The 16,387-nt window shown below is 35.0% G+C and overlaps 1 protein-coding gene across 1 annotated transcript; it reads left to right on the plus strand.

The window, feature by feature from the left end:
- The first annotated feature begins 9,725 nt into the window (after positions 1-9,725).
- Positions 9,726-13,210, plus strand: LOC127084891 (uncharacterized). The gene is made up of 6 exons (XM_051025411.1): positions 9,726-9,927; positions 10,023-10,129; positions 10,281-10,416; positions 12,252-12,389; positions 12,497-12,621; positions 12,824-13,210. Exons 2-6 carry the CDS (start codon positions 10,086-10,088, stop codon positions 12,981-12,983), a joined length of 603 nt encoding a protein of 200 aa, XP_050881368.1. The 5' UTR covers positions 9,726-9,927; positions 10,023-10,085; the 3' UTR covers positions 12,984-13,210.
- Positions 13,211-16,387: the final 3,177 nt, after the last annotated feature.

The raw sequence follows: 16,387 nt of genomic DNA on the forward strand, positions 1-16,387 counted from the left end.
ACCTACATTGGTGTTGTTCTACTTGAGCAGGTTTCTCTTCCATAACTACTTGTGTTTCCTGGTCTAATTCCTCCATATGTGTATCAATGCTGTGTAATTCTTGAATTTCTTCAAGCTCTACTTTCCTCCCATTGATTCCTTTAGAAATAAAATTCGTTTCTAGGAAGACTCTAGTTCGAGCGACAAACACTTTGCCCTCAGAAGGATTGTAGAAGTAATACCCTCTTGTTTCTTTAGGATACCCAACAAATAAGCATTTGTCTGATTTGGGCTCAAGCTTAGTTGAAATTTTTTGTTTCACATAAACTTCACAAGACCAAATCTTCATATAAGATATATGTGGTTTCTTACCACTTCATATCTCATATGGTGTCTTCTCAACCTTTTTGGATGGAACACGATTAAGTGTGTAAGCTGTTGTCAATACTGCATGTCCCCAAAAGGAGTTTGGAAGATCGGAATGACTCATCATGGATCAGACCATGTCTAACAAGGTTCAATTTCTTCTCTCAGATACACCATTCTGTTGGGGTGTTCCAGAAGGAGTAAGTTGGGATAGAATCCCACACCCTTTCAGATGGTCATCAAACTCCAGGCTTAAATATTCATCACCTCGATCTGATCGAAGAGTTTTAATATTCTTACCTAGTTGGTTTTGTACTTCATTCTCGAATTACTTGAACTTTTTAAAGGACTCTTATTTGTGTTTCATTAAATACATATAACCATATCTACTGAAATCATCAGTAAATGTGATGAAGTACTGAAAACCTCCTTTGGTTGGTATGTTCAGTGGTCCACATACATCAGTATGTATAAGGGCCAAAAGATCATTAGATTTTTCACCTTTTCCTATGAATGGAGACTTTGTCATCTTTCCAATTAAACAAGATCTGCATGTCTGATATGATTCATAATCAAAAGAGTCCAAGAGTCTATCTTTATGGAGTTTGGAAATGCGTTTCTCATTTATGTGCCCTAATCGACAATGCCAAAGGTAAGTCAGATTTAACTCATTAGGTTTTATCCTTTTAGTATTAATGTTATAAATAGTCATTTCAAGATCAAAGACATATAGTCCATTGTTAATATGTGCAGTAGCATAAAATATATCATTCAAATAAATGGAGCAACAATTATTCTTTATTATGAATGAAAAACCAAACTTGTCCAAACAAGAAATATAAATAATATTCCTGCTAATTGCAGGTACATAATAATAATTCTCTAACTGAATTATTAAATCACTAGGTAAAGTTAATACATAAGTTCCTACGACTAAAGAAACAACCTTTGCTTCATTGCCAACTTGTATGTCAACTTCACCTTTTGCCAGATCTCTACTCCTTTTTAGCCCTTGCACATTGGTACAAATGTGAGAACCGCATCCAGTATCTAATACCCATGATGCAGAAGTAGAAAAATTAATTTCAATAATAAAAATACCTGAAGTTGAAGTCTCTACTCCATTATTCTTATCTTCCGGGTACTTTTGGCAGTTTCTCTTCTAGTGTCTGGTCTTACCACAATGGAAGCAAGTGCCATCCTTTGTTATGCCTCCACTAGGCTTCAAAGCAGGAGTAGTGGGTTTGGGTTTGGAAACTTCCTTGCATTTCCCTTTACCACCCTGCTTGATGGGCCTTTTGTTATGTTTCTTTCCATTTCCGATCATCATAATGGACTTCCCTTTTGACTTCAGATTCTGCTCAGCAGTTCTCAACATGCCTAGCAGTTCAGGAAGAGTTTTACCCATACCATTCATGTTGAAATTAAGGAAAAATTGACTGAAGCTATCTGGCAACAATTGCAAGATCAAATCAGTCGCAAGTTCCTTTTCGAGGGGAAACCCAACCTCTCAAGGTTCTCCACATACCCAATCATCTTGAGCACGTGGGGACCTACATGGGCTCCCTCATCTAACTTGCCTTGAAAAAGGGCTTTTGAGACTTCAAACCTTTCATGCCTTGCCTGCTCTTGATAAAGCATCTTCAGGTGTTCGATCATATCGAACACTGCCATGTTCTCATGTTGCTTTTGCAAATCTGAGTTCATGGTAGCTAGCATGAGGCAAGCAACTTCATTGGCATCATTAACATGCTTCTTATAAGCATCTCTTTCTGCCTTAGGTGCATAACTATGAGGTTCCTCTTCAGGAATAGGTCGCTCTAAGACATACAACTTTATATCGTGCTTAAGGATAATCCTCAGATTTCGGTGCCAATCCAGAAAATTCGTCCCAGACAATTTTTCCTTATCAAGGATTGACCGTAAAATGTTGTTAGAGGTGTTTGTTGTCATGGTAATCTACATGAAAAATATGAAAATATAAGTATCATTAAAATAACATATTTAATTAGACCTTCAATTAAATATGCTCCCACTATTTTACTCAAAACAAATGACCCTCACCATTTGATTCGGAAAATCCTATTGGAAGATTTTCTAGTGGGTCGATACACACATTTCACTTTATTTTAAGTCTGCGTAGGCGGATTACATAAAACTAGGTTATTTAGGTAGGAACTCCTTCCAATTGTATCTAATACAACTCTTGAACATTTAGCTGGGTGAATAACTCCTTATTTGAATCCATCATATGGATCATTTTCAACTCTTGCTTCTAAATATGTATAATCTTATTATAGTTTGTTTAGTTAAGTTTGACCCATTGTTTTAGCAATTGGATATTACAATTATCCCCTCGCACCTTACTAATATAGAACATGCACATCGCATAGGCGAAACCTACATTATTCGATACTAGTCTTGATGAGTGTTAAAACTTGGAAAGCATAAACTTAATATTAATTTGAGGGGATTTTCAATTTATTTTGATCTCCCTGACTTATTTATCATATAAATCGTCTCTCGCATGCATCAACATACATACAAAATGAAACAGTTATGGCCCCTAGCGCAATTGTTCCCCCAAACCAATAAGAGAACCTAAGTTAACCTAATAACGATCTAAGCTTCTCCAAGCAAGATCTTCAAGGTTGTCCTCCTTTGATATTATATTCTTCTCTTTCTTCATAACATAACATTACATAAAATAAACTTGTTTTACATACGAGGGAGTGAGATAAGAAAAGAAGTTACATTAAGAGATTAAAAGAGAGGCACAACATGCAGGTCGTATTTTAAAATCCCAAAGACAAAATAAAGGAAAACCAAAGCCATAACTGATCACCACAAGACAATAATAATAAACACATTATTATTATTAATTTAAATTATGTTAATTAAATAAACCAAATTAAATTTTGGTGATTGATCACACTTCGCATAGTTAGTCGGGGGTTCCGCTGCCCGGTCAGCGGACGGTGATTCCGCTGACCGTTCAACGGACTGGGGTCAACACTTCATTTGAAAACGACACTATTTTTCGCATCAACACTTGGTACTTTAAAGCACAACTCTTGTGCAGTCACAACCCCAATCGCATAACTCTTTGACATCACAACCCTTGTATCGTCATAAAATCCTAATGCAACAATTTCATACCGTCAAACACACCTCGATTGTTAATTCAGTATGATTGATCAACACGTCATTGCTTCACCATACTAATGTCGGATTCCGAAGTAAATGAACATTGATCGTGTTGGTGTAAGCCCTAAAGGCCAATACTTTTGGTACTTGTATCGAATTATTTAAAGGCATTTTCTTTATTATGGTTGATTAATAAAGTCCCTGGAATAGATAGTCCGTTTAATGTATTAAGTGTGACTTAATCATGAGAACACATTAAACATAAGGACACTATTCTTAAAGTATTCGTAGTCGAGCTTTAGTGTGAAGTGGGATAACATTAAAGCATTAAGACTATTATGTTTGTAGACTGATGATCACATCTCATGGATCATGGATAAAGAGTTATCAAGTCTTAAACATAGGTATGAATATTAGGAGTAATATTTATACCGGATTGACCCGCTATGAGAATACTATATAGAAAGTTATGCAAAGTGTCATAAGTTATTCTCATGGTGATAATAGTGTATACCACATTTCTACCTGAAACCACTATGGATCCTAGATGTAGAGTCGAGTGCTTTATTGCTGATCCAACGTTGTCCGTAACTGGATAACCATAAAGATAGTTGATGGGTACTCCACAAAGCATGCTGAGGGACATGAGTGTCCTAGATGGAATTTGCCCATCCTGCGTAACAGGATAAATGTCTATGGGCCCAATATTGAACTGGACAAGGATGACACGGTCTATACCTTGTGTTCAATATAGACATAAGGGCAAAGGGGTAATTATACACATAATTATTATCACAGGAGGTTTTGTCAGATCACATGACATTTTCGTGACTTGGGTAGCAGTGATGTGTTGCTAGATACCGCTCACTGTTTATTATGTTAAATGTGTGATTTAATATAATTGCCAACGTCGCGAAAACCTATAGGGTCACACACAAAGGACGGATTGATGAGAGATAGAATAATTAAGGAACATCGTAAGGTACGGTGTACTTAAGTAGAATACGAAATATGGTAAGGTACCAAATACTTAAGTGATTTTGGCATATTATGAGATATGGGCCAAAATGCACTTAAGTGGGCTTTTTGGCTTGAAGCCCACACAAGTGGTTCTATAAATAAAACCCCTTGGGTAGAAGCAATGTAACTAACTGAGACAGAAAACACAACTGAAGAGTTGGAATTTCGTATCTCTCTCTCACTCAAAGCCTTCATTCATAACAGCTAGCACTGCAATTGAAGGAATCCGTTCGTGTGGACTGAGTAGAGACGTTGTTATCATTCAACGTTCGTGATCGCCCCGTGGATCTGTATCAAAGGTTTTGATCATTATCAGAGATCTGCATCAAAGGTTTGAATCTCCACAAGAGGTAACGATTCTATCACTGATCATGCCCATTCGTAAGGATCACTAAATGGAGAAATTTTTAAATTCCGCTGCGCCTTGGATGGCTATTCTCCTACAGATCGCTCAAAGGAAAATAATCATTAAGTGTTTGAATGAACGAAATAGAAACAATATATCATATATACCATATTTTGCATCATAATTACTTATATCATATATATAAATTGATTGACCTTATTTGTGTAACCTATGGACGATCAATATATCGCTGCTTTACCATACTAACATCGGATTCCGAAGCATAGTCAACATCAATCATCCAAATCGTACACACATGATGCCAAATTTAATTACTCATTTATTATTTAATTTATTATGTATTTTAATCGTATTAATACAGAAAATACAAAAACTAAATAGCTATCAAATACATGGTTTTGTAAGTGGCTCTGATAGCACTGAAGGAAAATTGCGATCCAAAACGCAGCGGAAATTAATTTTTTTCCTTTAGTGATCCTTATGAATGAGCATGATCAGTGATAGAAACCGTTACCTCTTGTGACGATTGAAACCTTTGATGCAGATCTAAGGAGTGATCACGAGCATTGAATGGTGACAACGCCTCTACTCAGTCCACACGAACGAATTCCTTCAGTCTTAGTGCTAGCTGCTACGAATGAAGGCTTAAAGTGTGTGTGTGTGTGTGAGAGAGAGATAGATAGATAGATAGATAGAGAGAGAGAGAGAGATAGTGTGAGAGAGAGAGAGATAGATAGATAGATAGATAGATAGATAGATAGATAGATAGATAGATAGATAGATAGATAGATAGATAGATAGATAGATAGATAGATAGATAGAGAGAGAGAGAGAGAGAGAGAGAGAGAGAGAGAGAAACAAAATTTAATCAAGTGAAATGCTTCTACACAAGGGTTCTATTTATAGAACCATTTGTGTGGGTTGCAAGCTAAAAACCCACTTAAGTGTATGTGGCCTATATCTTATGATATACCAAAAATCACTTAAGCACGTGGTACCTTATCACATTTCATATTCTACTTAAGTGCATCGTACATTACGATGTTCTACAATTCACTTAAGTGCACTGTACCTTACGGTGTTCCTTATTTACTCTATCTCTCATCAATCTGTCCTTTTGTGTGTGACCCTATAGGTTTTCGTGACATTGGGAATTATATTAAATCACGTATTTAACATAATAAACAGTGAGCGGTATCTAGCAACACATCACTACTATCCAAGACACCAAAATGTCATGTGATATCACAAATCCTTTTGTGATAATACTTGTGTGTACAATTACCCTTTTTCCCTTATGTCTATATTGAACACAAGGCATATACCGTGTCATCCTTGTCCAGTTCAATATTGGCCCCTTAGATATTTATCCTATTACGCAGGATGCACAAATTCCATCTAGGCCACTCATGTCCCTCAACATGCTTCGTGGAGTACCCACAAACTATCTTTATGGTCATCCAGTTACGGACAATGTTTGATCAACAATAAAGCACCCGACTCTACATTTAGGGTCCATAGTGGTTTCAGGTCGAAGGGTGGTATACACCACTATCACCATGAGAATAACTTATGACACTTTGCATAACATTCTATGTAGTATTCTTATATCAGGTCAATCCAGTATAAATATTACTCCTAATATTCATACCTCTGTTTAAGACTTGATAACTCTTTATCTATGATCCATGAGATGTGATCATCAGTCTATATACATAATAGTCTTAATGCTTTAATATTATCCCACTTCACAACAAAGCTCGACTACATATATTTTAAGAATAATGTCCTTATGTTCAATGAGATCTCATGATTAAGTCATACTTGATACATTAAACGGACTAGCTATTTTAGGGGCTTTATTAAACAAACATAATAAAGAAAAAGCCATTTATTATTAATAAATAATTCGATACAAGTACCAAAAGTATTGTCCTCTAGTGCTTACATCAACAAATACTACATAGAATGTTATGCAAAGTGTCATAAGTTATTCTCATGCTGATAGTGGTGTATACCACCCTTCGCCCTGAAACCAATATGGACCCTAGGTGTAAAGTCAAATTCTTTATTGCCGATCAAACATTGTCCGTAACTGGATGACCATAAAGACAGTTGATGGGTACTCCACGAAGCATGCTGAGGGACATGAGTGACCTAGATGGAACTTTCCATCCTGCGTAACAGGATAAATGTCTAAGGGTCCAATATTGAACCGGACAAGGATGACACGGTCTATGCCTTGTGTTCAATATAGACATAAGGGCAAAAAAGGGTAATTATACACACAAGTATTATCACAAAAAGGGTTTGTTAGATGACATGGCATTTTCGTGTCTTGCGTAGTAGTGATGTGTTGCTAGATATTGCTCACTATTTATTATATTAAACACGTGATTTAATATAATTGCCAATGTCGCGAGAACCTACACGGTCACACACAAAAGGACAGATTGATGAGAGAAAGAGTAAATAAGGAACACCGTAAGGTACACTGCACTTAAGTGAATTGTAGAACATCGTAAGGTACGACACACTTAAGTAGAAAACAAAATATGGTAAGGTACCACGCGCTTAACTGATTTTTGGTATACCATAAGATATGGGCCACATACACTTAAATGGATTTTTTAGCTTGCATCCCACACAAGTGGTTCTATAAATATAACCCTTGTGCAGAAGCATTTGACTTGATGAAATTTAATTTCTCTTTCTCTTTCTCTCTCTCTCTCTCTCTCTCCCCCTCTCTCTCTCTCTCCCACTCACTCAAAGCCTTTATTTGTAGCATCTAGCACTGAGACTGAAGGAATCCGTTCGTATGGACTGAGTAGAGGCGTTGGTACCATTCAACGCTTGTGATCACTCCTTAGATCTACATCAAAGGTTTCAATTGCCACAAGAGGTAACCGTTTTTATCACTGATCATGCCCATTCGTAAGGATCACTAAAGGATTTTTTTTAATTTCCGCTGCGTTATGGATCACAATTTTCCTTCATTTGATTCATCAACAACAATAAATTAACCTTGAAACAACTTAATTCAATAACATTGACTACCGGTTCTCAAGGGTGTTTACACCTAAGTCCTTAGTGAGAAAATCTTTAATCATTCAAATTAATACCTATGTCCATAGTGAATTACATGTGAAATTAAGCATTATTTTAATCAAGAATATTCCAGTTTCCACAGAGTATCCCTAAGCCTATATAATATCTACTATGAATTACTTACAATTGAGCGTTAATAATGGCGGTCCGGCCTAAATATTAGCCACAAATCAAACTCAATTTTTCTGAAAGAGAAAGCATTAAACACATATTGTAAATAATTCAAATATCACAAAATCAAACTCATTACAAGGTAGAAATTTAGAATTGTATCATAAATCCAAATCATAGACATTCCAATAGCATTTGGGGGGGGGGGGGGTGTTTAACTACTCATAACACTAAAGAAAAACATGACAGAAAGTGTAGACATTATAAATTAATGGAAGAAAAGAGATCTTCAATCACAAAATTTCATAAAAATCTTGATCCACCATGAATTCTTCAGTGCTCCAGCCTTTAAAACGCGTTCCCTCTACTAAAAAATTGTCAAACCCTTGGAAATTCGCGGTTTTCAGATAAATAGACAAATTATGGGCTTTTCAGTTCTGTGTCGCGCCATACACGTATTGACTTCACCTATACACGTATGTGCTGCTTTTGCACCGTCTCATAGGTGTATGGCCCAGGGTAGGGTGTATGGCCCAACTGAAGCCATACACGTAAGGCTCTGGCTACGCAGTTGGGTGCCCGACTGTCTGGCCTCATAAACGTATGGGCATAAACATGCTTTTTGCCTCCCTCTTGGTGTTACGCGTATGATGGGAGGTGTTATTGAGTGGTCATACACGTATGAGAGGCCTTATACGCGTATGTGCAAGAAATATGTAATTTTCTCCGTTTTTCTCCTGCTCAGGCTTGTCGTCCATTTTCTTCTCTGATCCAGCTCCTCTTTACTCATCAGCCCTATAAACACATGAAACACTACCTCAAGCGCGTAAAATAGCTAACAATCACTAAAAACATAACATATATCAAGTTATTGTAGAAATCTACCAAAATAAGCTTAAACTAATGCCCAAACTCACAACAATTCACTATATCCGAGGTGACGTCCTTTTATCGCCCAATCCCAGGATGTCATATTCGGGATGTGCACAATCCCCCAAATGAGAGACCTAAAGGGGCGCAACGCTTGAAGGTGTCGTCCTTATATTGCCCAATCCTGAAATATACACAATATCCTAAGCCAGAGGTCCAAACGAGCGAAATAGTTAAGGGTGTCGTCCTATTATACCTAATCCCGAGATAATTTAAACAAAATTTAAATAATTTGTAATACCAAATTTTATTAGTGAAATATTTTTTTTAATAAATAAATAATATTAAAATAGTAAATTAAAAATACGTAAATATTCTAAAATTTGAAAGAAGCTCTTTTTTTAATAAAATTTATATCATGTGAGAAGAGGGAGAAATTTCTCAATTAGCATGTGACTCAAACTAGGGGTGACAACATATTTATTTTGTTCGGTTGAAAGTTAATATTTGAAGTATAACTTTATACATTTATTTATAAATATATATGATATTTTTTAAAATAAAATTTGTTTAAAATCTTCATAAAATATTGTTCTTAAAAATAAATAAAAAATCTAATATAAAAATAAATCTATTAATCTAACAAATTTACAAAATTACCACTTAGTAAATCAAACTAAATATTTAAAATATAATTTCACGGCAGACCCGCACTCCTAACTTAAATATTGTGTGAGAGAAGTGTATAAATAACATAGGTGTCACCCTCGCCCCAACTGTGCAACTACTAGTCCTATTTTCCTTTTCTATTTTCTTTCATCAATTTTATAATTTATTTAGATTAGATTAAACGGGGAAGAAAGGCCCATAAAGTCTCTTCTACCAAACCACCAAAATCTCTCTTCTGTCTTCAATTCCCAAATTCCCAAATCTTCATAAAACCTAATTCAACCCCAATCGTAATCTCCGCTTCTATAATCTATCTATCTATCTAATTTTCTATACAATTCTCATTATTCATTCTCAAATATCTTCTTTTTTTCTATTTTCCCAGTTTTCTCAAGATTAGGAGGTCATAGAACAGCGTTTTCTCAGATTCATTATTTGTTTTAACGACATGGAAACTGTGCCCGATCAAGCCACTACTGTATGCCCTCACTGGTAAACACTTCGCTTTCGATTCATCTATTCTTTGATTTACGAGCTCCCAGCTCAAAATTATCACTAATTGAGCTTGTTTTTGGATTTGATTGATGGTTTTGTTCTTAAGAAAATTGACGTTGATTTGTTTTAATTTTATGAATTTTTTCAGTGATCGGGCTATTCCTGCTGCAAATATTGATTTGCATTCTGTTCATTGCTTACGGAAACTTGAAAAGTGTAAGGTTTGCGGTGATATGGTGCCCAAGCAACATGCTGAGGATCACTACTTAAACACCCATGCGCCGGTATGGAATGAAAACTTTTGTCTTGTTTTTGTTTTAGGTTTTTTTGTTTAGAGGAATCACCTGTTAGTTTGTCAAGTTGATATGTGTTACTTGATGATAAAGAATCACAGATAAATTGAAGAAATTGTGGGTTTGTTTTGAGGGATTCATGGGTTGATAATTGATGTTTATGTTAAGATTAATATTTGATTTAGCTCTTATTTTAACCAAATTTAATAAAATAGGATTCATAGTTCACTTCACTCTAAGGCTGGGTGCGTGGATATAAACCGTGGGTGATCCGTGGCCGATTGGTAGACTCTGATACCATATCAGAATTAGAGTTTGACCTAACTTATTCCTACAAAACCGGCTTGTAAGGTGAGGGGTGTCACTCTATATTAACTCTTTAGAGACTCTATATCTAACCAATGTAGGGACTTGAGATTTTCTCAATAATCACTGATCCGCATGTGTATAATAATAAGTGTTGCCGATGGAAAACCATGGCGGAAAGCCCAAAATCCGCCATAAAATACCATAGTGCTGCCATCTTTAACAAATTGGCCATAGTGGTTGTCAAAAGATTCATGACTGCAATCTGCCATGGTCGATATTTGTGAACATTGACCCCATCCATCTCATCATAGTTATAAGGATATCTTTAATGGGTTGGTTGGAGTGTTTGATATATTAGATCTACCTCACCACTTAGTGACAGTCGTTTGTTTGAACAGTTTATATTTTCTTTTTCTCCTCACTTTTGTTCCCATGCTTACCAACTGAAAATTATATAAGTAAGCTGGGAATACACTTAATAAGAATATGAAAAAATTAAATAATATCAGAATTATTTTAAATTCGGTTGTAATGGTCAACCACCAATGTAATTCACAAGTTGAAATAATTAATTTGACGATCCTTAGTTGTGGAAAATAAGAGGGGCGTATTTTTAGTTTCAGAGATAGAAAAGATTCGGAAAATAGAAAATGAAATAATAGATGGACAGGAAGAGTTGGGTATTGATACATTCAAATTGATTTAGGGATGGGTTAGTTAGGTTTTCTTCATAATTTTATGCGAAGCTTGAATTGGAAAATGATTAATTTGAACTGTCCATTGGAATTTGATCCATTGAGTTACCATCCTTAATATAAATTGGATGGACTTAGGCATTAACGGCACTGTTCTGCTGATCTAATGGTGGCTAAGTATCTAGAAAGATTAAATGCTGTTTTTTTTTCCAACTCTTGTGCTTAGTGATGAACTTGTGGCAGTTGGATATTTTAGCTAGAATCGCCTGAGTTCGGGAAATTCATTAACAAGGTAGATTAAATGCTGTTTTCCTGAAAAGGATTTATGGGATATCCTTTTGAAAATTCCCTATTTCAAAATGTTAAATTTTGAAGGACATTTTGTGAATAATCTTTCATCTTCTTAGTAATTTGTCAAGTAATTGGTGCTTCAGATCATAGGTTTGGATTTTACAGATTGAGTATTGGTTTATGTAATGTTTTCTTGGTACTTTTGTTCAAAACGGATTATATATTGTTGTTGGGATTCAATTATTAGTGATCATGGAATGTTGAATGGGAATTTGGTGGAAAGTTTGCTGTAATGACTAACATGTAAATTTATTGACTCATTGTTATTTTAATTGTATCATTGTCACGGATATAATGTGAAGATTCCTATCAGCCACCACTGTGGCTAACTTAAACCATGAATGAATTGGAGAATCTGATCACATGCATCACCTGATTCAGTTCCCCAGGCCGGGCACACTGACATATTGAAGTTGAATTTAAAAAATCACTTTTGCAATAGTTTTTCAAAAGAAAATGTTCATTGTGCAGGTGGCATGTTCATTGTGCAGTGAAACAATGGGGCGTGATATTTTAGATATCCATAAAGGTGAAAATTGCCCTCAAAGGATTGTCACCTGTGAGTTCTGTGAGTTTCCATTGCCAGCACTTGATCTGGCCGAGCATCAGGTACAGTGCAGTGGTCATAGAAAACCTTTGAATTAAGAAGTCTGCAGTAATCTATGTAGTATACACGGTGACACTAATTTCATTTTGAGGTCTTTAATAACTTTCAGGAAGTATGTGGGAATCGAACAGAGATGTGTCACCTTTGTAACAAATATGTTAGACTACGTGAAATAAACATTCATGAAGTTAATTGCAACAGACTTGAAGACAATGCTGCTGCAGGGTCTTCAAGGTACAACAACAACTCAATATAAATATAATTACAGTGCATCAGTATTATTTTACTTGTTTGTTCTAATATTGGTCCATCTTTTGCAAGTCTTGAATGCATTATTAGACTCTCTTTCTTTAGTTCCTGTTAGTTACTTCATATAACTCACTTCCTCTAAGAAAAAAGACATCTTAAAGTTAGTTATTCTACTTTTTATGTGAAGGGATGAGAGGCCGGCTGAAAGAGATGAAAGTGCTCCAAGAAGGCAGCAGAACGAATTCTCAAAAAGTCGTCTTCTTATCACCATAGCAATAACTGGTATCGCTGTTATACTTGGATCGATTTTTTATCCGAGAAAGGTAGAGGACAGTAATGTGCATTAGCAGCGGAGACGGAAACATGTTATGTTAATTTAAATTGCTCTATCTGTGTCATTTATTTTCATAGTACAACAGAAGTAAGTACTTCACTACTAGGAGTACATTAAAACACACCGGCATTGTTACGTGTGGTTATGTACTATTTACTGTGGTTCTGTATTTTGGAGAGAACTACCAAGAGATAAATTTGAGTCATTCATTATAAAGATTGAAATTCCTTGTTTATATAATTATATCTTTCAATTACTTCAGATAGTACAAAATCGAGGAAGATGTATAACATTGTTGGAGACCTCGAACTCAAAAAATACAACTATCAGATTAGGGATGGTTTAACCTTAAAAAAATGTTTTTTTTTGTATTTTAAAAAGGATTTTTATGATTTTTGTAAATGCAAATTAATTTTTTTTTAAATACCAGAAGTTTTTAATTTTTTTTTAAAATTAAAGATTATTTTTTACATTTAGTAATATAAATATACTTATTAAATATTAAAATATAATTAAAAAATTATATAATTTAAAATATATATTTTGAAAATAATTTTTATTGAAATTTATTTTAAACAATTTTAAATTCAAGTAATTTTTGAAGTTTTAATTTTGTTATAGCAAAAGGGTAAAATATTAAAATAATGTTTTATAAGTAATTATTCAAATGAAATTTCTATTTGAAAAAAATTATTTTTTTGTGCCGTTTTTTTACTGCACTATTCTCCTAAATTGGAGTTTAAGATGATGTGAAAAAAGGGGAATGTTCTTTTCAAATTTAGGATGTACTTCAGAAAATTTAAAATTGTCTTTAATGCGTTTAAAGTTGTATTTTCGGACACACCTAAAATCACATAAATCTTTATTTTTTTTATATCCATCACATTTTGAATAAAATATGGTCTGAAAATACATCTTCGTATGTTATTTAAGTGTATGCGAAGAAGTATATCCAAAATACCGTTTGTACTCAATTGTGTTGTTTTTATTCACTAAATTTGATATTTTTGGAGACACACATATTTTAGATCATTTTAGACCAACATATTTTAGGGCATTTTAATCCATGAGTTAAAGGAAAACACGTATATTAATTAATTCAAACATAGTACACAATTATGAAAACAGTCATACAATTATCAAAATGTTCCGACCATATATAAGTTGTTATGAAAATATAAAATAATACAACCAAACAAAAACCTACTGGTATGTTTAACCCCCGCCTTCTCCTCCGCCTGTACTACAAGGCATTTTGTGTCTCGGAAATCATGCATTCTACGAAGGCCAACTGGGGGCTGCTGTAACACCCTTCTAAAATACCCCAAATATTTAATTTAAAATAGCAATATATCAATCAGAGTAATTATGCAATTAAGGGTGTCACACAATCATTTCACACCATTCACCAAATAACTGTCATGCTCTTTTATTAATTCAAAACATAAAGCATTTGCACAATACGCAGCGGATAGAAATCAAATCAATCATGCAAAACATGTAACACATTACATGTAACATTATTCAACAAGGTAAAACATCCCGTCCCGATGTTACATCTATCAGAGCATGACCCACTAAGGAGACTACACTAGACTCCAAGCACTAGCTTCTACTCAATCACTGTTCGTTACCTGAAAACATAGTTGTAAGGGTGAGTTCCTCAATCGATATAATAAGCATTATAAAATATCATGTAATGCTAAGCAAATAACACATTAATCACCCTAATCATATCACACATTCGGTAACGGCAACCTCCACTCAAACATCATAATCATGCTCAACATAAACATCAAAACACACGTATAAGATTGGAACACATCCATTCATATTATACACAATACATACATTATGCAATGAGACTCCATGCATGCGGTACCGACTATTCGTGAACATATAGTTCACCTCACCGATCAAATCCAGATACGGCTACCAAGCCCACTAGTCCCACTCATTTGAGACCTAGTGACTCACTCACTAATTCCTCACCACGGGAATTAGCTACCACCCCAAGGGCCATGCTATGCACGCTAATTCACCTAGCATGCAAACATCAACAACAGTCCATAATGACTAACTCACTAATTCCTCACTATGGGAATTAGCTACCACCATAAAGGCCACAATATGCATGCTAATTCACCTAGCAATGCAACATCATCAACAACAATCCACAATGGACATATGCTCACACTCTAAGCCATAAAACAGTCCATCCACAATTACATACATAATATACACATTCACAACATTATGCATATTTTCACACATCATCAGCATATTTATCACATAATCATATCATGTCATGCCAAATAATTCAATCACAGTATTAGCACACTCTACTAATACCTATCCTACTCAAAACAACGGGAACTAATCCCTACTATATCACACACCGATATAGGCCAATCACCAATTATGTTCACAACATTAAAATATCAATTTCTCCAATTTCCAACAGTGTTAACCGGTTAACGCCCTGGGTTAACCGGTTAACGCAACACAGAACACGCTTTCTGGCAAAACTCAACAGTGTTAACCGGTTAACGCCCTGGGTTAACCGGTTAACGCAGACAGAACAACAATATTTTCACAACTCACAACAGTGTTAACCGGTTAACGCCCTGGGTTAACCGGTTAACGCAAGCAAAACAGCAATACCTCACAATTCCTAACAGTGTTAACCGGTTAACACCCTGGGTTAACCGGTTAACGCAAGACAGAAAGCTGTTCCTGCGCTAACACGAAGCAGAATGCAGAATTATCCGCATTTTCCGCCGTTGGAGGACTTCCGGACCTCCGATTCCGATTCCGTAAAAAGCTATACGTTCGGGAAATCACAACTCACACAAATACAGATTCAATTACAGCTTTAACACAACTTATCCAACACAATTTTTCAGCATTCAACATCCCAATTAGGGTCAATTCAACGGTTTATCACTACCCATTACATGTTAACCCATAATACCCATTAAACGACGATAAACCCCCCTTACCTGAGTTAATCCGGCGAATCTTTAAGCTTCAAGCTTTTCTCTTCTCCAACCTTCTTCCTCTTGCTCTGTCTCTTTGCCCTTTTCCTCTTTTCAGCCGCTTCTCTGTTTTTCACGTGAAACCCTTTCTTTACCAAATGGGACTCTTTTTCTTATTTCCAACTTATATATATTTTCCAATAATTATTATTCCAATAATAATAATAATAATAATCCAATACTTCCAATTATTTAATTAAATTAATAAATATAATATTAACTTAAATTAAATAATTATCTTATTTTTTATCGGGGTGTTACAGCTGCCATCCTCAAAAAGTCATGCCTATATGTTTGATCTCTATATCTCCATAATACGCTAAAAGATCATCGACATGTCATCAGTTTGATCATCCATAGTCTAAAAAATCTCATGATT

Source organism: Lathyrus oleraceus, chromosome 5 (genome assembly GCF_024323335.1).
Source record: "Lathyrus oleraceus cultivar Zhongwan6 chromosome 5, CAAS_Psat_ZW6_1.0, whole genome shotgun sequence".
NCBI classification, from domain to species: Eukaryota; Viridiplantae; Streptophyta; class Magnoliopsida; order Fabales; family Fabaceae; genus Lathyrus; species Lathyrus oleraceus.